The sequence below is a fragment of the Haemaphysalis longicornis genome, unplaced genomic scaffold (assembly GCF_048455015.1).
Source record: "Haemaphysalis longicornis isolate Haplotype H1 unplaced genomic scaffold, Haemaphysalis longicornis Haplotype H1 scaffold_10, whole genome shotgun sequence".
NCBI lineage: Eukaryota > Metazoa > Arthropoda > Arachnida > Ixodida > Ixodidae > Haemaphysalis > Haemaphysalis longicornis.
In genome coordinates, this window is record NW_027526204.1 from 106,609,359 (window position 1) to 106,630,842 (window position 21,484).

Below are 21,484 nucleotides of genomic sequence, written 5' to 3' on the forward strand. Positions count from 1 at the left end.
AGCCACCAATGTTGAGATCAGCCACAGGCTTTATTGGCAGAAAGTTTGTGATGAAACCAAACAGTCTTTTGTTGAAGTATGCAAGTTGGTCATTCGTAGCTAGGTGTTTGCTTGAATGCACTGTCTGAGCGAGTTGAGATTGTGAATCTGTAATCATAGCAAGCCTGGCTTAATGTAGAGTGTATAAGTGTTATCTTGAGTAATAGGGAACGCACGCAATAACGGGTAATTTTATTGCTTGCAAATGCTTTTGCAGTTTTAAGACCAGTTGGCACCTACATAACCTCGAAAGGCCTTGTTTTAAAGCGACCGTGAAGACAGAGTACAAGTTTAGTTCGTTGTGAGGGGAAAGTGCGCTGTAAAATGTGCCCGCGTCTTGTTAAGGCGAACTCAAAAGGAGTAAATAAGTTGTTTGTTTTATCGAAAAATTCATCTTAAGCAGATGTTTCTTGGGTTCTGCTTACTAAAATCAAGAGTCTGTTAGTCTTCGTGAATTACCCTTAACCGAGCTTGCGAACAAACGTTGACCACTAGTTTTTCTTCATTGGCAAGAGAGGTGTGCAGGCAGTTTTTCAGGGCACTTTTCCCATTCCATTCTTGCTACGCCACAAAGTAGCTGAGATTCAAGAAGATCCTGGATGATTCGTAAAACTTAGCGATTTGTGTACATGGGACGCATTCTTCGCGAACGCTCCATTCCCCGCTCACTTAACGGGCTACTTGTGCTCCACGACCTTGGCATCCACAGCACAGACATCATCTAGGATTGTCGGAGGCTCCAGAACGGCGCACTCATGTTCCAGCAAGTGATTGACAAAGGCAATGTCGGATATCACATCGGGGTTTGAGCCGTGGCTGTGGTCGGCTTGTCCATCGGCTTGTGACGGCTGAAGCCACCCAGCTCGCGGGGAAATGCGGCTGTGGAAGAGAGCCGCCGTGTCGTCGGTTGTGAACGTGACAGTGTCATCCGTGTCGTCCTCGTCGTCTGCAGAGACCGGCAGGACCGGTCCGTCCGGTCGCTCCTCTGGGGGCAGTCCGGGGATTTTTCGGCCGCAGAGGCGAGCCAGGTTTCGCCTGGGTTTGTGATAATATTAGGGTTACGGTAATTTTCAGATATTAATAAATCGATTGATTGATTGATTGACTGATGATGGTGTGCAGTGAAAGTTTGGAAAGATGGTAAAGCAGCCATAGAAAGAAAGGTGCTTGACATCAACGCTTGAAACTTGGCCAAGAGGCATCTTAGCTCAAATTTTAAGTGTGGGAGTCAAATTGGACTTTCAATGCTTACGGTTATACGGTACGCGGATGACATGTCTGAGTGAATGCTTAGGACTTGATAAGGAGTAGTGGAAAACAAAAAGAGGCAAAGCAAACTGGATAGCTGGGAGGATTGGAGGTTTAGAAAGACTTTTGGAGATATAATGACCAATGTTTGTGCTGCTGATGGTAATGTTGGTGACCAAGTCCCAGAGCTGCCTTTATGCTCTTGCTTAACAAACCACCATTTACCCCCTGTGGGAAGAGAACTAGCTTGAAGCTATGCATTGTATGAATTCAGTTGGCAATTACAGTCGTTCAGAAGCACTGACCCATGGCTAATACAGCTTGCTAGAATTATTAGGCTCCGAAGCTTTATTCTGCGGTGATTTAGTTCACTCAGCTGGCAGGCGGTGTAATGACCATTTCTCTTGTTTGTTTACTGGTGTTATTCTTTGTGGTTAATTATTATTATTAACTGGCCGTGCAAAGCTTCCCCAGCTTGAGCATGAGCCCACTTCTGTGTGTAAGTTTTTTGCAACACTTAAAGTTTAATGACTAAGGAAGAAACGTATAAACTTTCAAATGCTGTTTTTTTTTTCTGCCTTGACTACTTGCAAAATTGTAAGTTGATGTTGTCAAGTAGTATGGGCGATATAAAGAAACAACTGCCAGAAATTATTTGTTGGAATGATTGTGACTGTTTGTTAGATTTATGTGCAGTGTAACAAAGGCCAGCAAGGCTTGGAAGTGGGCTAGTTGGTGTTTTAATATTTTGAAGTGCAGAGATGTGCTGCCTGACACGAAAACGTAGAACAGGGTGAATTACACAATTCACCCTGTTCTACATTTTTGTGTCAGGCAGCGCACTTCTGCACTTGAAAAAAAGAAAAAAAGAAAACAAAGGCCACATTATCAGGTAGGGTTTTACACAGGTTATCTAGTTTTGGGGGTAGGAAAGAGACGTGTTTTACGTTACCTTTTCCAATACAGCAGTGATGAGACTACGCCCACAATGAACACGACCGTCAGGACATCAACTGGAGAAATTCACACGAACAGCAGTTAGTAGCTATTTTTTTGTTAAATGCAGTTATAAATAAAAATAAGTGTAACATGAAAACTTGCATAAGATTAGTTCCCAGGTCAAGTGCCAGTCGTTGCCTGCTTGCGACTGCTTGGAAGTTCGTGGGGGGAGGTCTAAAGAATCAATTGGAGGAGCACATTATTCCACTTGCTACAAATAAAAAGAAAAGCCGTCGCAAGCAGATCGCTGTGTCAGCTGATCTTCAAGCTGTCTCATTATCGCAATAAAGCCAAGCAGAAAGAGAGCGTTTTGATCTCACCCGTCTTGTCACTGATGTTAAAAATGGACACTTCGCAGAGCTTCGTTACGCTATGTATGTCGACTCCCCGGACCTTGTAGGAAGGCTCGCCGCTGTAGATCCACACATTATCTGCGGGCCGATCAGAAGCCAAATTTAGTGTGTTGCATCGACGTAGCAGCATCGGCTACGTCGTTTAAGTACGCAATTCAACTGCGCACCTTCTATGTCGTCCTGTTCAGCTGTTGGGAAACCATTGCTGTTGTTTGCAAGCAGGTAATAAACGACATTTGGTCCTGAAAAAGAGGTAATAGTTACCGTCGGCAGCGAGCGCATTTTGAATTTCGCGGGCGATGTGACGTCACTCGTCCTGCTTTGACTGCCTCTGAGGTCAAATGTTTTACTAGCTTACCCTATGTCTGAGGCAAAAAAACTTGTTCAGCGTTGACAGCTGCAATTATAATTATTTCAACAGCCAATTAGCTATGGACAAGGCCGCTGAGCAGAAAAGCTTTTTGCTGTAATTTCACGGGGAGAGGGGGGGTACCACGCCCCCTCTTACGGATTTTTACGACCCCAAGTGGGGTTACTGGGGTCGTTGATAAAGTATTTTTATAATTACGATAATTTTAGCCGAGGTCTTAACTATTTTAACTCGTCACATGACGAGCCGCTCTTAACAGGAAAACGGTGAAGGACGTTGATAGGGCAGTTGCGACACTTCAAAGACACTCACGTGCCTCCCTTTAGGATCTGCAATAAACTAGCTCCCTAGCTCTCTCACTTGGTTCCGAGACGACCCTAGTAAGGCCGCCGTCGACTGGGTGGTCGAGGTAGACCCGCACGGATCCCAGAGTCTCGTTCACCTCTGAAGGCATCGAGAAGCAGCTGTTGTCGTCAGAGTCCCATATGAGCGGGGCATTGTCGCTGACGAAGTCTTCATGCCAAAGCACCACCAGTCTGTACGGGACTGTGGGACCGAAAAACAGTTTATTTGTACTTACGTGCAGCGCCCGCTTTACACGAAAAGAATGGACAGAAACGCCGTTACATAGAAGATGCCCACGTCACCGTCTGCAAGCGCCCAAAATGGCAGACGCAGCTCCATGGCTTCGCTTGGACGATTCATTTTGACTCGCTACTTTATTGCTTAGCTTCAACAAAAGATAATACGTTTTAGTCTAGCACACGTCCCCTACTTCACAGCTGCGCGTACAATGAGTGCAGGCCTCGTGCGGAGCTTTTAACGTCACTGGCGTGCTACTGCCGTGACCGTGTATGGCCAACGCCATCTAGAAAAGGTGGTGTTGGTATGGGTCTGATTGCTTTACAAGAGTGCGAAAGCTCATTTGCAGTACAGAGGCTGTCGAAGCCATGCATTCACAAGGGAACTCTATTTATCTGCTCTGCTCCGCTTCGAAGATGAGCCGAAATTTTTACAAATATTTTGCCAATGTTTGCTTAACCCCCGAGACATTCCGTAAATGGTACACTCCATCACTGCCGGCTCCAGGTTTCTTCTGCGCCTCCCTCCCGCCAATCCCCAGCACCTAATTTGGCACTGTCCGAAATTTATGCGTTACAGAACTTTCAACCCTCCTCCTCATACATCGATCCTCGAACACTGGAAACCTCCACGCTGACTCAATTGCGCACTACTCTCGATAGCTCATCCCACAAGCTAGCTGCAGCACTGTGGAGGCTACATTGTTATCCGCCGTGAAGGGGGTCCTGAAAGGACACTCCCTTCTCGGCAAGTGGCACCGCACGGCCCCGGCGCCTTTTGTCGCTTCCTTCGCGGCGAGTTAAGCGCCCTGAGGGGGACAACAATGTAGCCTCCACAGTGCTGCAGCTAGGTTGTGAGAGGAACTATAGAAAGCGGTCTAGCGCGAGCAGTTTAGAGCCGAGCCTGCTCTCCTCGCCCCACGGGGCCTCTTCCGCCTTCGTAACCAGCTTCAACTGTCCACATCACAGTCTACTCAAAATTTCACCCTCTTGACCTAGCGTATTTCTGATGTAATATAGGCTCTCTTATTCAGGAACCCAGCCTTTCCAGTGTACCACTTGCACAAGTTACTGCTAATGAGCAAAGCCAAGCAAAGTTGATCTAGCATGCAAGCTATGGTTAAACACTGCTTACCGCCGAGACAGCGAACGGCGTACAGGCCTTGGAGCGCCAACAGTGCTTCTAAAAGCATCTCGACCAAATGAACTCTCGACAAAAGGCGCTCTATGGTGCAGACTTATTACGGTATCAAGCGGTTCATTTCCTCGATGGCCAGACTTCCTGCCTCCCCTTATGAAGGTCAGATAAGGCGGCAGTCGAAGCCACCGCGCAGACGGAAGGAAGTGAAGACAGAGCCAGAGTGGTACGGGGTGGACGATGTTTATTCAGGACCTCTTGAAGGGATTCCCAGGTGGGTGGGTGGGTGGGCTAGCCGGTTGCTGAAAATGAAACGCTCAAAGAGAATTAGCGGCACAGCAATGCATGCACTTGCCAGAGAAACTACGTAAGGCTAATAATGCCCTTTCAACTTGGTTAGCTAGGCTGGAAACTACAAAAGCTGGGCATGTGACATGGAAGATTTATGCCCAACTAGTGGTGCACATTCTTTTGTACAAAAAAAAAAAGGTACACTACCTTATTTCCCAAAAGAAGTTGCATTTATTCAAGTAGCACAACTCTGAGACGGGCAATGGCACAACAGCGACAACCCAACAAAAGGCAACAGCACACTACTGAAATCCAGCAAAAGCATTTTGATCAAGTTAAATAATCGTAGCGCAACTTCATGGCGGCAGGGGACAGTTTAAAGTTGATCGAAATGCCTTTGCTGCTTTGGTACACAACACAATGACAAATGAGGCAATGGCAATGCAAACAAAAGTAACAATGCTACCGTTACCGATTTTCGGTTGCTGAAAGAAGAGGGATGGGGGAAAAAAAAATCTAGGGTACACGACGCAGACTTTCCGAAAAATCCATTTTGTTTTTACGAAAGTGCGCGACGATGCCGATGCAGGAAAAAACAGCCAACGCCGACAGTGACGAAATATGCAGCATCCAGGTGGTCATGCTTTTGAATTATTTACATGTTTGCGTACAGAATGATTTTGAACTTGCATCTCTCTCTTGAGAAAGGGGTCGTTTTAAATTGAGGGGGAAATCACTTTTTTCGCAGTCTTCCGCACTCTCTCCGGTATACAATTGTTGAAAACATTTTTGCTGAACATTGCAGAAATCATTGGTTTTGCTGAACACACAATCGCTGAGACCGTTTCGAAGGAATCGTTTTCACCGAAGGTCCCATTGCAGTCATACACACAAGCTTTTGCCTTCGATTCCATGCATATGCAATACATTTTGCTGGTTAAAAACAATACTTCAGCTGCCTTGTAATGTTTGGAATGACATGAGGAGGCCCGTGATCCATTTTTTCAGCCTAAGGCATCTTCATTTTGCAATCGCACATTGCCTCATTGAAGGAAAGAAACAATCTCTGCAGCAGGTGCAGTACACAGCGCCCTTTTTTTTCTCGGTTCTTGGTTACGACATGATTTCAGGCGACAAGACCTAGATGACAAGAAATGGAAGGCCGGCGGCAGCCTACATCATTTTCCGTCGGGCTTTCAATTTCGTCGATGCTCACATAAGAGGAACCACCGCCACTGCCCAAACAATAACAACAAAAGAGGTAACGGGTGGTGGGTTCACATTTTCAACAACAGGCATGCTTGCTTCTGCCCGAGGTAACCGCGATGCCGGGGCTGACGTAAACCTCTTTCGTGCAACACAGAAGTGCGTGTCTTCAGTAGCGCCTAACCCCGCCGCCGCCACCGCCCATGTACCGGTTTCCGGCGCCACCAAAGCTTCCGCCACCCAAGCCGGAGTGGGCCATCATGCCGCCAGCTCCCGAGCTGTAGCCCTGAGATCCCTGGCCCATCGATCCCCCGCTAATGGCCCCGCGTGCTCCCATTCCCCCTCCCGCCGACCAGCGGTCCGGCTGCGAGGACCATGATTGGTTATCAGGCTTGCGACCGGCTTCCGAGCTCCACGATCCGCCGCCCACCCCCGAGGAAGAGTAGCCGCCACTGCCCCGTGCCCCAGAGCTCCAGTGATCACCCCCGCCGCCGGTCGCCTGCGGACCGCCAAATCTGGCTCCGGCACCATACGCTCCGCCAGCTGCGGAGAAACCCTCCTTCGATGGAAACCGCGGATCCATCCTCCGCACCGGCGGCGACTCGCGAGGCACCCGGTCCCTGGGGACCCTGCGGAACTCTCTGTCCCCACCAAAGTCACCGGGCCGGTCAAAGCGCCGGTCGTCTCGGTCGGTGCCACGATCATAGTCACGTCCGGGGCCCAAGTGGGGCCGCTTGCGGTCCCTCCAGAAGGCATCGCCACCGGCCTCCATGCGCGGCGGCCCGCCAACCATCACGCCACCGCCAGGCTCCTCGTCGTACGGTCGCTTGATTGGCCGCCGCATCAAGCCGGGCCCCTCACCAAACTCGGCGGCCCGGCCCATCTTTCGCTGCCGAAGCTCCTCGCGTTCCCGCTGGATGCGCTCCCGTTCAAGGCGCTGCTTCTCGCGCTCGAGACGCAAGAGTTCCAGACGCTCCCGCTCGAGTTTTTCGCGCTCCACGCGGAGGCGCTCACGTTCACGCTCAATGCGGAAGGCCTCCTCACGCTGCCTGCGCTCAAGCTCCCTCTGGCGGAAAGACGCGGCTTCGTCCATGTTGCGACGGAACGGCTCCCTGTCCCTGAAGTCGGTGCCCATGCGGCCGCGGAATGGTCCCCGGAAGAAGGGCCTCCGGATAAACGGACGCCTGAAGCCTCGGATCGACCGGAAGCCCCGGATGAATGGGCTGCGGAAGAAACGGCCGCGCCCGAAACGCTCGCGTGAGCGGCTTCGACTGCGTCGCCGCTCCTTGTCATCCCTGTGCTTTCTGTCTTTGCCCTTTCCTTCCTCATCGCCTTCCTCCTCCTCTGCCTCTTCCTTTTCTTCCACTGCTTCCTCTGCAGCCTCTTCATCCTCGGCCTTATCAGCGTCACCGTCTTTTGCAGCCGCTTTCTTTTCTGCAGCTTCTTTGGCCTTCGCCTTGGTAGCTGCCTTTGCCTTCGGGGTGGTCTCTTTCCCCTCCTTGGCCGCTGCTGACTTGGCAGTGGCCGCAGTGGTGCCGGCTGCGGCTGCAGTCTTGGCTTCGGACTTGCGCAGAGCACCTCCAGGCTCGTGCTTTGTGCGCTCGACAGAAATCATCTTTCCGTGAAGCTCCGTGCGATGCAAGTGCTGGATGCACTTGGTAGCCTCCTCTGCGGTGCTCATGGTCATAAAGCCGTAGCAGCGTGCACCGGGCGTCTTGGCGTTGGTGACAATCTTGGCCGAGGTTACCTTGCCGTGCTTGCCGAACAGCGCTTTCAGGTCGGCGGCCCGCGTCGTGTTGGCCAGCCCAGTCACCCACAGATTTCGGATCGGCTCCTTGTCTGCGGCCGCGGCTTTGGCGGTCGCTTTGACGGCCTTGGCGCCGGCTGCCTTGGTTTTCGCGGCAGCCTTTTTGGGCTCGGCTTTGGCTCCCTCGCCGGCTTCCTTCTTGGCCGCCTCGGCCTTTTTCGCGGCTGCCGTCTTGGTAGCGCCGCTCGGCTTAGCGGTCTCGCCCTCGGCGCCCTCTTTGACCGTGGCGGCCTCGTCTTCCTCGATGTCCGCGTCCAAGTCGTGATTGTCGTCCGCGTGGACGATCAGCGCCTGTTCCGCCTCCTGGCCACCATCTTCGTCCTCCTTGGCGTTCTTTTTCTCCTCCTTAGACTCATCGTCATCACCGGCCGCTTCTTTCTCGTCCTCCTTGGGTTCGGCCTCGCCGTTGTTCACCTTCTCTTCGCCGCAGTCGGCCTCTTCTTCCTCCTCCTCGTCGACCGTCTCTATCTCAGCCTCCTCCTCTTCCTCAGACTCGCCGCCCTCGTGCGCGTCCTCGTTACTCTGAGTCTCCTCGTCCTGGGCCAACTTCTTGTTCACGCGCTTAGTGACCGGCTTCTTGGCTCCCGACACCGGCGTCGCCGGCTTCACCGGCGAAGCGGCCTCGGCCGGCACCTCAAACTCGAACGTATCGACGTCTTCGCCCTCGTCCCGAAGGGCATGCGATAAGCGTTCGATGAGCGCGGCCTTCACGCCCGTTTTGTCCAGTCCGCGCTTCTCCAGCTCGCTGCGCAGCTCGATCACTCGTAGCTCGGACATTGTTTTCTTTGTCGTTAGGCCTACGCTATCTGCCGTCGGAGCCATCTTGGCTCGTCGCAGTCGCAACCGCCGCTCCTACGGCGCACACAACAAGCAGGAAAAAGTCGCCCACGAAGGGTAACGCGCCAACACGCACCTGTGCCGAGGCCCTGGGCCCAGGGGGTCGTCGTCGGGTTAGTGGCGGCAGCAGAAATGGCACTGTTCAGAACGAATACCGGCCACGACGAACTGCGCGCAACGCGGACACCAGGAAAGTTCCACGCACGCTATCGCAATGGCGTCCGCCGACTCGTCGCAGATTGTGATTGGTCGGCTGCGCTGATGGCGCTGCCAGGCGCTGCAAAAACAAACGAAAAACCGAAAAACTCCTAAACACCTGCGTTCCTGCGTGTTTATTTCTTTTTTCTAATAACTTGTTATTAGTACTCATGTTATAAACTAAACTTGTTTTTAAAAAAATTTATTTTTAAACTTGACTGAAAAAAGTGAAACTAGTAACTGAAACTAGTGGCTGAAAAAAAAAAATAGGTGAGGTTGGTGCTCTAAAGAGCGCTGCTGTACGGTATGCTTCAAGCTTTACGGTATGCGTTTACTTCATAGATCCACAACTAAGAGCTACTTCAAATACTTCAAAATGGCCCCGCACAGGAAAGGGCTGTTTAGTTTCGAAGGTGTCCGAATAAAACCCGGCGATGCGCTTAAGACGTTTTTGAGGGACGTGCGTGATAGCGGCATCTACGACGAAGTCTTGCGGAAGTTGGCGGAAGACATCCTGAACGGCGGTGATGCAGGCGTGCCATTTTCGAAGCTGCGTTCTCTGCGCGATGTCGCAAACGCGTCCTCCGACCGCCCACCGGTCTACTTGCACAAACTCTTGGAAGGCTCGGAGCTCTGCTTGCCGAGTCCTGTCACTGCACCCCGGGACCCCGAACTCGAAGCCCGCATCCAGAAGCTCAAGGCGCAGCAATTGAACCGAGAATACGACCGCATGACTTCAGACGTGGACGTATGTCGCAGCAGGTATGTCACCTGCGCGGTTGGTGACTGGGGCTGAGCGTGTTTTGAAGAAAAGAAGGGAGTGTCTAACGTTACGTCCTGGCGTCGCCGTCGTCAGAGTTACGTCCGATTGTCTGTAATCACCAATAGTAATTAACTATTATCATTTCCTTGGGCCAGTGAGCAGAAGCAGTTTTGCCTGTTGGTTAAAAATCCAGACCGCTTTTATCGTGCAGTCTTCTCTGAAGTTACGTCCAGACGTACCCATGGCAAGAGTTTACGTCCGAGTATCTTTAATTATTAGTAGTAATTTAAACAGTGATTCCGGCAAGTGAGTTGAAGCGGTTTGTCCCGCGGGGTAAAAATCGACATAGCGGACGGGACTTGGGTTTGAGAGTGTCTGGTACGTCGCAATTTCAGCAAAGGTCACAGTTCCCCTAGACGTAACACTAGCCACAGCCTTTGATGAAACACGATTTATCCGTGCCGCGTACTAAAATTAGTGCGCGTTCCAAAGGACTGGCAAGTTGCTTAAATTTAGCCGGAGCACGAGGACGCAGGTTCGATTCCTGGCCGCGGCAGCCGCTTTTCTGATGGAGGCGAAAGGCAACAACACCCGTGTGCACGAGATTTCGGCGCACGTCAAAGATCCCCAGGTGGTCAAAATTAATCCGGAGCCCTCGACTACGGCGCGCCTCATCACCTGCGTTGCGTCGGTGCGTTAAAGCCTACAGTCAATCAATAAATTTAGCCGCTGCCCCTCGCTATGCCTTGCATTTTTTGAAACAGAAAAACACCGCTAAGAAGCATGACTAGGCGACGGTGCGGGGAAGCCTCTAGCTTCCCTTGATTGTATCACTTGAATGATAACGTGCAGTTACGTGCCCACATAACGTGCAGTTATGCGTCAATATTACGTCACGCCTGCCCATATTACGTCACTCTAGCGTGAAATGGGAAAGTTTTTCAATACACCTTTTTTTTTTTTTGCTTAAAACACGTCTTCCGTTGCTGGGGTGGAGCTCGGTGGGTTACCGAAGGCTAATTATTTCAAATTAAACTCCGTTGTAATTTTTGTTCACGGCCCCTTTAAGGGGGCCATGCAGACAAAACACAAATTTAATTCATTCGAAAGATTATATCATTAGAATCATACTGGCACCACTTTTGATGTAAATTTTGCTCAAATGAGCTACATAATTAGGAAAAAAGAGAATGGCCATGCGACCCAGTAGCCCATTTCCCGCAACAGAACCTGTAATGTCATATACGGCAGCTCTGCGATTGGCTGAGGCCGCCAAAAGCAAATGCAAATTAGACAGGGCTTACAAGCTTGCCGAACGGGCTGTTTGCACTTAAATTAAGGGCACATTCTTTTTATAGCCGCGAGAATGGTGGGGTAAACAGTGGAAGTTGCGAAAGTACACGTAAACATGGAAGTGCTGATGCGTACTGCTACTGCGCGCACTATGCTTGTTTTATCTGCAGAGCACTGCAGCGCTTTGCGGTTGTCTCAGACGACACTGGCCAATTGGCGTAAGCGACGGTGTCTTACGTGACCACACTTGCCGAGCGAACACCATGTTTCACGAAACGATTATTTCCTACCTTAACAGAAACAAGCTAGGTACCAATATGGTCAAAAACAAAGCGGAGACAGAAAGCGGCCCTTCGCGGTATGGTGGCCCATGTAGGTTGACTAACGCCAAACGAGGCTCCGCAATCGGCTGCAGAGTGGTTCTCGTGATGTCATTGAAGACGTCGTGAAAACACATGATTTGGTGAGAGAATCAAAATTTCAACTTCAATCGATTAATTTTGCTGTGAATAAGGCATCGTTTGCTTCCGGACAAGCGCCGGGACTACTACAAAACACAAACTCTTTCGAATAAAACAAACTTGTATTTTGTCCGCATGGCCTTCCTTTAAAGCTGGAGTGCAAGCGGTGCATTTGCCGTTCTTCGCAGGTCATCGCCGCTGACCCAGGTCGGCGCGGAGGTGCGCCAGGTGAGGCAGCAGTCGTGGGCGGTGGTCAATCTGTTGGTCACGGTCGGTGGCACGTTCGCCTTCTTCTACAAGGCAGTTGAGTACTCGCTGCCCGACCCGCACATCGCCCTCCAAGTCCTCGCGGCACTCTTCGCCTCCATCGTGGTCGCCGTGGCTGAACTGTACTTCCTCATACGTGTCATCTAGTACTTCGCGTCGTTTTTCACCATCCCTGCTACGAAGGGCAGGTCCTTTCGTGAAGGAGTGTTGTGTGTGTAGGGACTGCCATGTTACGTTAATCCAGCATGTCAGCACGATTTCTCAGGCTCGCCGGTGATGGATGGGGCTGTATAAGGATTGCTGGCGTGAAGTTCAGGCTTGCTGGCGTTCTGTGTGGCAGGTGAAAGCCACACGCAACACTGCGACGTCAACACACAACTAAAGTGCCGATGCTCGACCGGGGTTTAATTGTTCTGCCTTCGCATTTGGAAATACGGGCTCTTAGAAGAAGAAAAAATTGGCGCTCGTATCGAGGTTTTGGGTAGTCTTCGTTTAGGTCATTTTGTTCGGTGTTGTGTGGAACTTTGAAATTGGAAAGAGTGTTTTGGGTAGAGTTTTTGCATGTTTGGAGAAAAGGCTTGTCACTTCTACATTTATGGAACTGAATTTTCTGTTTTGGGTTCACTGCCATTTCATTGCGTGCGTGTGTGTACGGCTGATTGAAACGGTGTTTAGCCATCAGTAATCAGGAAGATGTAATCTGGTGGGGAATAGCTAAGATTTCCTAGGAGCCATGGATGTTTTTGTTTTGTGGCATCTAGCTTTCCGAAAGACCCCAAGATTTCACTTATTTACGGAGCTATTCTACGCAGTTCAGCTTCAACACCCAGTGCTTATATTTTTCGCATAATTTCAAACAAAAGAGCTTGACAAATGTCCTTTACAGCACAAAGTTAACACGGCATACTGCGGATCCTTCACATTCTTTAGGTTCTTGGAGCAATGTTTAAAATATTACTTTTTTTTTTTTTCAAAATGTCTTGTAGGCACTGGAAGTTCTCATAAAACATTACATTTATGAGACCCATGTTCCTTACAGTCTTTGCTTTATTTAACTGCTATAAGTGAGACATTCCACTTACCTTGGCTTGAGGCACGATCGACAGGTGCGTGAAAGAACTTGCAAACTGTCCATTGCAAGCTATCATTTGGTGAAGAAGCACTGTAATTCGATTTTTTTAACAAACTATCTGCTTGACTTGTTAGAAATTTCTACCTTTTGTGTCAACATTGTCGTGCCATCAGAAATACATTTCTGGAAAATAATAAAGGGATGTTTTTTGCCAATTCTACGACTCCCAATTAGAGATGGAGCATCGTTTTATTTTTGTTTCTTCCAGTATCTCGTGTTCCTTAAAATAAATTTTTTTTGTGTTTCTGGCAGAGGAGATTCTAGCACTTTTCTAGTGAATTTAATAGTCAACAACCATTGTTTCTTTGGAAATTTTGTTGTGTGGCCACTGGAGTGGGTTTTTGCAAATTTGTCATTCTTGTCTGGCAACCTTTAACCGGACTTACTGCTTTGCTGATTTGAGTAAACTATGAACAGCTCTGTGCTGCCTATCCATCTTGAAAGTGGAAGCGCTCACAAAACAGGGATGAAAGTAGAAAAAACATAGACCGCATGGCGCTACTTTCTTTTTCTACTTTCGTCCCTGTTTTGTGGGTGCTTTCACTTTCAAGATGAACAGCTACCAACTAGCCCAATTGTCCATTCTACTGCCTATCCAGCTTGATCATGTCCAAAAAATGCATGCACGAGTGCTGCCAAATTCTACCAGCCCGCAAAAAATGAAAATGCCTGTGTGTCAATCTTTCGGCACACATTATAAAGATTTCCAGGTGGCGTAAATCTACTATGGCACACCTCGTGGCTAAGCTGTTGGTTCTGCACACAGCCTCTACACACCCCCTTCACAAGAAAAAAAAATTCTACGAAGTGCCCGTGTTGTTGCTAAACATTGGGCGCCTGTATGCAAAACCTCAGTGAATTGAACATACCGTATTTTCGTCCGTATAACCCACACCAAAAATGCAAATATTTCAGTGGCAAAGTAGGGGTGTGGATAATACGCGGGGTTTTTCCTTTAGGGCAGCTTCACGGCAATGTGTGTTGTGCTGTGAAGCTCCTACACTGTAACACTGACTAAGCCTTCCATGGTAGCGATCGTGAAAAGCATACAAGGACAAGGAAGAAAAAACAGGGACGAGTGCACTCTAACTGAATTTTATTAGTGAGTTGCGACTTTCACCTTGCAGTCAGTGTATTCTATTTGCTGAACATACGCTTTTTCTGTCTACGTAGTATGTGATGTGGTGCTTGAGCAGTAGCTTTGGTGCAGCCTTTCCTGTATCAAATGTGCGGGCGATATGTGAGGTTTTCTTTTTTCTTTTCCGGCGGGCTGAAAGTGGGGGTGCGAATTATTTGCAGGGGCGGGTTATACGCGCGAAAATACGGTATGCACGGTTCAATTTTACACGCCTGGGGTTAAGCATCAGAGCTGTAGGTAAAATGCAAATGCAGGGAGGGGCAGTACCTTTCTGGCGAGACCCAAATCCGTACCTCCATTTTTTTAGTTGTTCCTCATGGCACCTCTTAGTACACACCTATGCACACGATGTAGGGTTGCAACCAGTGCCACTACGAGAGCGCAACAAACGCAGAAGATTCTTCTCAGTTCCATAGAGACCTGGTTGTCTTTCAGTACTTGTACTCGTTTCACTATATCCAGCTTGCTATGCTGATGCACTCAATTAGTCCACTAGCTCAGATTATGGGTTGGAGATTGCAGATAAGGCGTTGCGTAGTATGTTATCTTCGCGACTCAGTGAACTAAATATCTGCCTGAAATTTCACCCCTGTTCCATTCTTCTCAAGAGTTCTCCCTTGGCCTCAGAGTAACAGAAAAGGCAGGACATTGCTTTCAGGCAAACATATTTATTTCAGACTCTGTATATTGTACAACGTGCCCTACACTCACAGGCATACATACAACAGCTGTACAAATAAATACAAACTTTGCGAGGGATTTCTGAAATTCACTTATGTACAGGTAAAGGTGCGATAACATCGCTGTTATTACTCTCGCGTAAAATGCTATCCGTCAGTTCTCTACGACATTTATTTGGTAATTCTGACAAGGGTTCACGGGCACCGCTCTTCGTTCTCAACACTGGCAGTGGTGAACAACATTCACATTCACAGGACTAGGTTCACCGGAATCACTTTGTGAAACAATTTACAGCATCGCCCTGGCACATCAAAACGTAGCGCCTCATTCAAAAGCAACGATACCAAGCTCCGAAAACAGCGCTGTAAAACGCTGATCAAGCGGAGGACGTACCCTAAGCTGGAAGAAATAAAAAACACAGAACAAGACAAGCAAAGCAACTTTTAAACAGCATCCCGTATTGAAACAGAGCTTGGTCCAAGTAGCCTGTCGGAACAGTTGCGATTTCCTCAGCTTGGTTTCAAGTTTTCGTAAGTAAAGCAAGGTTTCGAAACAGCCATTTTTTTTTTACACAAACCAATGCACCTACTGCTTGATTTCAGCGGGTTCGCAAATGATATGGGATCCACATACCGTAAGGAACACTGCATGAAACACCGCGCACCATTGGGTGCCGTCTCGACTCCACATCACTGAACTCTTCGAGGTGTTGCGAGCATAGATGCGCTGTTCCATCACTGCAACACTCACCAGCTCAGTGAACACTCGGCGCCGCTTCACGTTTGGCCACTCAAACACCAGCCAATGTCGCACCCCTTACACCAGGGAAACGTGACCTCGAGAAAATGCTTGTATCCCGTGGTTCTTGAGTACAGCTGTCTGAATGGCAGTTAGGTAACGCCATTCCCATGACACCTTTGAAGCTGGCAGGCTCGGTATGCGGTTTTAACTCTTTTGGTATGTTTGTCGGGTAGCAACCTGAGAAGCCTGCCGGTTCAGTTCAGTTAGGTCTTGGAATAAAACGGACAGGAGTGCCGATTCGAGTGTCACGTGCCTGGAATTCACCTTGCCTCTTGAGTCTGCTACACCTTTTTTCAAGCACACTTTCATCGGTCTCTTGACAACAGCTCTCGACAGTGTGGCGCACTGCCCGTCAATAGTGAAAAGGAATGGTGAAAGAATCGCAATCCCCTTATCAATGTGGCTTGAAGGGGCCAAGAAGACTTGTTTGTCCCGATAACGATGATACCAACTTTTATCACAAACTTCAAAGAAATAATGGCGATATTAAGCAAAACACGAAGCGGTGGCAACTTCCAAGCGACTTTCTAGTGATTTCACTACGACGTCAAAGAATCTTGTTCGAGCGATTGGCAGCTGTTAACCTAAGCAATTACCCAGTCGGGCCTCTAGTTACATTCAATAGCGTCACTTGAATGGTAACGTGCAGTTAACACATTGAGAACTATATTTTTGTGGTGGCCCATGTTACACCTCTCGTGCCCATAATACACATCACTGCAGCACAAAATTCAAAATTGTTTCAATATTTCTGGCGTTCTTTCGTTTAAAAAAACATCCCTCGTGGCTGGGACGGAGCTATTTTGTTCAAATTGGACAAAGTTGTATTTTGTTTCAGGGCCCCTTGAAACGGTCCACCTCACTCTTCTCGGCACTCCTGTCGGTCGTATCCCACCGCAGCTCCTGTCTACATCACTCTTGACATTCATTTACATCGGAATCGTCCCAGTTAGAGGCAACACTCACTGAACACCGGAAACTAGTTACACCACGCGAGGGGTCACCACGGTGTCACTAGCTGTGCCCGGAGGTGGCGTAGAGTTCGTTGTCCACCATGCCGGTTTCCGTGGTGGCACCGATCACCAGCGCACCCAGAGGGTGCCCCACAAAGACGTTGTCTCCTTCCACCACGTGGGGTGCGAGTGACGCGAGCGGTGCCACTGCGCCGACTAGTGACATGGCCACCGATGGCGGCTGGTCTTCGTCTTCGTCGGGAGGAGGTATCGGCGGAAGGTCACGTAGTTTCACGCCGCTTGCTGGCGCGGATTTGTTCGATGGCTCCTCACTTGCAGGGGAAAGAAAAGTTGCGAAGGGGAATTGAAGATTAGACACAAGTGCCGCGTGGATGTTTTTTTTTTAAAGCTTTGTGATTACCTAGGAAATCCTGGTGTGGTGGCAAGGGAAAGTAATGAAAGCGAATGCATGGTTAGTTTATAACGTTCATCCATCCAGCAAGTTGGCATTGGCTTGCACTGCAAATGTTTGCACTCCTGAGCAAAGCAAAGCTGCACATGCAGCGATGAGTAAAGGTTTCGGTGATTTGTTTTGTTATTATATGATGGCTCTCTGTGGCAGTTACATGAACTTCTCTTGTAGGAAACACTCTAGAACCTGTTAGCATATGCATTATTGGCCTAGGAAATGCCTAATAGAAAGCCCACTCAGGAGATTCACACCGAATGACAGGTGCGGTAGCCCTTTGCGATGCTGCTACCATGTTGCTACCCCTAGTGCCACATCTTGTTTACCCTTTGTGAAACTACATGCTTTAGCATTAGGATTAAATTGTTAGTATAATGGCGGCCTGGCTTACCTGTTCATAGTTTTATGCTACAACTATTGCGAGAAATCTAACTCGAGCCACTTTCTACCAGACCACCTGAGTGAACTTCTGAAAGCACTAAAAGGCATTCTAACCTACACTTCCTGATTTTATAGACAGGGATTACTATACGTCACATCAACAGGGAGTACACGCACTATACATATATCCCCTGTACTATACGTACATTATGGTTTGTGATAGATAAATACATACTGTATAGTACTGTACAGTGCTGTATACCATATGATCTATAGCATATGTTGTACGTATAGTATAGTCCTATACAGTGTCTATATGTATAGTGTGTATACTCCCTGTCTATGAGGTGTATAGTACTTTAAGGTACTGTAGTCAGTACTTCATGCGATTCGGGAAGAAACAATCATTCGCAAACTCACCTCTGCTCCTTGATCAGCCGCGACTTTCGCTTCTGATCAAAGTCGACCTTGGCGTACAGCGCTGGGGACGGCTCCCGCTCGTCGTCGCCTCGCCCGTCGTAATCGTCGTCGTCGTCGCCCGTCGCGGGCAGCTCCGAGTGAACGACAGTGACGTTGGCACTCGGAGTCGGTCCCGCTGTGATAGCGGTGACGCCTCCGAAGGAGAGCCTCCGACCCTTGGACGCCAGGGCGATCTCTTCGTAGATGTTCTCCTTCGAAGATAAGGAGCTCTTGCGGCTGGGCGTGAGGCTCTTGCGACGGTCATTCTCCGTCCTGAGGTGGTTGCTCGGCCGTTGGTGGTTGTGGTGGTTGTGTCCGCCGGCATTGGTCAGGTGGTTGTTGTTGTGCGTGGCGGTCGTCGATCCGCCGTTTTGCTGCGCGGCGGCGGACTTGAGCGGTATCTCCATGTAGAAGTCCTCGTTCTGGTAGATGGTCGCGCTGCTGTCCGTGTACGAGATGTTGGCGCTCCCGTTGTTGGTGGTCAGCCCCGTGGCGGGAACCTTGGCAGGCTGGCCCCCCTTGGCCCTTGAGAAGTAGTTCCTCCTGGATCCGGAAAGGTTTTTGCGGGCTCAGAAAGCGCGGCAACAAGAAATGCACGTTTATTTGCAGGGTAAAAACATTCGAAGGCGTAAATAAGCTTGGTTAATTTAGGTTGCTTAAATTTACTTCGTGTGTGCAATTTTTTCGCCATTAGTGGCACGGACCAAATACTGCAAAGAATGTCGGACATACGGGTGCTGAAAACATTTGAGTAAAGGAGTGAGCAAATTATTGCCCCTCGCAGGCAGAAAAATTTAAGTACAGATATTAGAATCGATGTCGAAGCTAACTGCTTCAGCCTTTGAATTGGATTGATTCCCCTCACCCTGCGGTAATCTAGAGGAGCAAAATGCTTCACGCACTCCAGACCTCCTGTGCTGGCATTGATCAGCATTACGCAAATTCCAGGCAAACATTGAGCTGGTTGTCTTATGCACGTTCCAGCCTCTACAGCTACAAACTTTATACTAGAAGAAACTGGAATGGTATAGTCACATTCTACACTGTCGTTCTACACCACTGTTGTTCTATACCACTTAGTCACATTCTACACTGTTCTACACCACTTATTCAATCTCCTCAATGTAGCAATGCCGGATGCTTCTTTTTGTTTTTTTATGCCCTGACTGTGGCATTCACCCTCAAGCGATGTCCAACGACTCAATCAGTGTCATATTCCGGAATTGTACAGTCGAACCTTGTTTTAACGAAGTAGTATCGGGACAGTAATTTAGTTCGTTATATTTGATATTCATTGCAACAGTAGAGCGAAAAATTGGTTCAAACCAACTGGTAATCTGGTCCCCGCAACAACCCTTGATACAAAAACGCACGATTTTAATCTTTAAACCTACTATAAACAAGGTAACCCTTATCTTTCTCCTAGTGGCATTTCAGGCTCAACGAACCAGAACATGAAACGGGAAATTACAAAAGAACAAAGTTCATTTGACAAAACTGGCCTGTGTTTCTATTTTTGTTCAAGGAAGGATGTGATTTTTGTCTGGTGGCTATTCAAAGCACTGAGCAGGATGATGTTTTCCACAGTGTCCACGAATAAAGGAACCTCTTGTGACCAACCAAAGTTCCTGTTTAGTTTGCTATAGCTGATAATTTGCTATATCAGTGTTGGTTATAACAAGGCTCTACTGTAGTAGTTTCTTGTTAAGACAAACTCGGTTAAGACAAATTTCATGGTCGAAACAAGCAACACTTTTGCTCTCTTGTAACATATACGATGCAAAAAATGTCCACTTAAGACGAATCTATGATCAGACGAACACACTTGCATGGTCCCTTCGAGTTTGTCTTAACAAGAGTTTGGTGTAGCTTTACCGTGACACTACATTCACCATGCCCCTAGTGTAGTACATCGGTCCTTCAGTTTGCTTACTTTTTGAGTATCAGCAGGATGCACATGGAAAGTATGAACAGGAACACAATGGCGATGATGGCTGTCACCATTCCTGGAAAAAAAAAGAAAAAGAAAATAAAAAGTCTGATAGCCTGTATGTGCATGTGCACGGTATAGTTTGAATAGCAGGGGTGAGACAGCTGCGCATATTGCGCCTTTTTGATACAATTCCATTTTCCTGCGCCAAGCTGCTCCAAAAGCACGAAAATGGCGAAAATTGCGCCAAACTGCTCCAGAAGAGCCTCAACGGCACGGATTTTGATGCTCATGTCAATTTCGGCGGGGACAAAAGCCTCCCGCATCCCTGTCACCGCTTTTATCGTCGGTCAATCGCAAACACAGAAATGGCACAAATAGAAAGACTGAAACGAAGCAAGCGATAGCTTCTAAAACTCGATTCGCTTTCCGTCCGGGTTTGCAGAAACGGCCTTCTCGATTAGGCATTGCTGTGGCAACAAACATGGCCGCCGCCTGATCTGGCTGCTACCAACGCGCTCAGTGCGTATCGCCGATATTTTCCCTGGTTTATTTTACGCTATCAGCTGAGTTCCAGTCTATTCATTCTATCTGCTGTGGCTCTGAACAGTGACGTTAACGCAAGGATATGGTTTGAGATTGGTGCCAGATTACGGGAAGTGTGGCGGCTCGAAAAAAAGTTCATTGAAATGTGGGGCCTACGACTTCGGCGTGGTTTGTCCTTGAGTGCGAAACGCGGTGCGCGCGTCTATAATCGGGTTCGTGAAGTGAATTTTTTGGCTTGTAGTGCTGTTGTAAAATGTTCAGGTGTTGCTGTGCTTCGAAGCGCGATCGCGACCCTCGGGGATGGAACGGTCGACACGAAAGTTGCGGGCTGTGCTGCGGCGCCGCGACCTGTTCAGGCAGCGCCCAATAGCTGCAGGACTACACGGTTGCCATAGAACGCGACTATAACACTTGATGTATGCAAAGTGAAATTTAATGCCAAAATCTAGGTGGCTAAACATTAACGCTACTCAAATGACCATAGGGTGAACCTGCGCCCCGGGGACTGAAACGGGTAGGCTGGTTGGGCTAGGGCTATGCGACCGTTAGCTCGAAGCTGCTCAACTGTTGCCGTGACTACGGTCGTTCGTACAACACAGCCTAGGATTACAAAAATAATAATTTTAGCATTAAAACAGGAAAAAAAGAACGCCACAATTGCGGAGCCCTTAAATTTGATAAGAGTTTTAGCAGTCCGTCTGTTCCGTCGTGTGCGTAGTTACCGTGCTCACCGGGACTCGTCTGGGCACTTGGGCACTCGTAGCCGTAGGGGGATCAGTTGCCCGCGCCTCTTCGCCCTTCCGCGCGCGCAGGCGCAGACCGGTCCGGTGAACCCGGTAACAAAGTAACCAACAGAACAGACGGACTGCTAAAACTCTCTAATGTTAACGGCAGTTTTGTTGTCAGTGTTGCGTGCAGGCGCAACACAATATCACCAATTAAGGAAAAGGTAGTGCAGTTAGTACTTTGTGATACTCTTAAAAACTCTTTCAGGTAAGGCTGTTTGAGTGTTCTGTGTATTCAAAACTGATTGAAATGTGCACTTGGCCCTGCAAATTGCTGAAATAATGATTTTTTAAGCTCACAAGACGATGTATTAAATGTCCCTAACTGCTCCAAATCAAGATTCTTCTGCTCCAAAAT

General features: G+C 48.6%; 4 protein-coding genes across 6 annotated transcripts in view; 1 reads left to right on the forward strand and 3 right to left on the reverse strand.

Moving 5' to 3' along the window:
- Window positions 1–11: 11 nt before the first annotated feature.
- LOC144159062 (uncharacterized) lies at window positions 12–5,086 on the reverse strand. 3 transcript variants are annotated; one of them, XM_077690319.1, is made up of 7 exons: window positions 4,726–5,086; window positions 3,370–3,555; window positions 2,807–2,881; window positions 2,607–2,717; window positions 2,389–2,460; window positions 2,240–2,300; window positions 12–1,074 (listed from the first exon to the last, which is right to left on the reverse strand). In XM_077690319.1, exons 1-7 carry the CDS (start codon window positions 4,781–4,783, stop codon window positions 717–719), a joined length of 921 nt encoding a protein of 306 aa, XP_077546445.1. In that variant the 5' UTR covers window positions 4,784–5,086; the 3' UTR covers window positions 12–716. The 3 variants fall into 3 exon arrangements, with proteins under 3 accessions (XP_077546445.1, XP_077546446.1, XP_077546448.1); XM_077690320.1 differs by lacking the exon at window positions 4,726–5,086 and adding an exon at window positions 3,657–4,716; XM_077690322.1 differs by lacking the exon at window positions 4,726–5,086 and adding an exon at window positions 3,637–4,714.
- Window positions 5,087–5,226: 140 nt separating this feature from the next.
- On the reverse strand, window positions 5,227–9,111 carry LOC144159058 (uncharacterized). The gene has a single exon (XM_077690315.1). The coding sequence runs from the start codon at window positions 8,852–8,854 to the stop codon at window positions 6,395–6,397; it is 2,460 nt and encodes an 819-aa protein (XP_077546441.1). The 5' UTR covers window positions 8,855–9,111; the 3' UTR covers window positions 5,227–6,394.
- A 317-nt stretch (window positions 9,112–9,428) lies between these two features.
- On the forward strand, window positions 9,429–13,232 carry LOC144159063 (vacuolar ATPase assembly protein VMA12-like). Its single transcript, XM_077690323.1, has 2 exons — window positions 9,429–9,829; window positions 11,773–13,232. Exons 1-2 carry the CDS (start codon window positions 9,444–9,446, stop codon window positions 11,996–11,998), a joined length of 612 nt encoding a protein of 203 aa, XP_077546449.1. The 5' UTR covers window positions 9,429–9,443; the 3' UTR covers window positions 11,999–13,232.
- A 1,058-nt stretch (window positions 13,233–14,290) lies between these two features.
- The window catches only part of LOC144159059 (sushi, von Willebrand factor type A, EGF and pentraxin domain-containing protein 1-like), a 119,432-nt gene continuing 112,238 nt past the window's right edge, over window positions 14,291–21,484 (reverse strand). Inside the window, exons 10-12 of the mRNA XM_077690316.1 lie at window positions 19,799–19,871; window positions 17,827–18,408; window positions 14,291–16,888 (exon numbers count right to left, since the gene is read on the reverse strand). Coding sequence (XP_077546442.1) covers window positions 16,618–16,888; window positions 17,827–18,408; window positions 19,799–19,871 — 926 coding nt within the window. The 3' untranslated portion in view covers window positions 14,291–16,617. The remainder of the gene's footprint in view (window positions 16,889–17,826; window positions 18,409–19,798; window positions 19,872–21,484) is intronic.

Excerpts from the sequence above, each read along its gene's own strand:
- LOC144159062 (XM_077690319.1), bottom strand. The coding sequence starts at position 4,783 with ATGCTTTTAGAAGCACTGTTGGCGCTCCAAGGCCTGTACGCCGTTCGC. Across the intron at positions 2,301-2,388 it reads GACCTGGGAACTAATCTTAT|TTGATGTCCTGACGGTCGTG; the intron begins GCAAGTTTTCAT and ends GAATTTCTCCAG. Across the intron at positions 1,075-2,239 it reads TCACTGCTGTATTGGAAAAG|GCGAAACCTGGCTCGCCTCT; the intron begins GTAACGTAAAAC and ends TCACAAACCCAG.
- LOC144159058 (XM_077690315.1), bottom strand. The coding sequence starts at position 8,854 with ATGGCTCCGACGGCAGATAGCGTAGGCCTAACGACAAAGAAAACAATG.
- LOC144159063 (XM_077690323.1), top strand. The coding sequence starts at position 9,444 with ATGGCCCCGCACAGGAAAGGGCTGTTTAGTTTCGAAGGTGTCCGAATA. Across the intron at positions 9,830-11,772 it reads GTGGACGTATGTCGCAGCAG|GTCATCGCCGCTGACCCAGG; the intron begins GTATGTCACCTG and ends CGTTCTTCGCAG.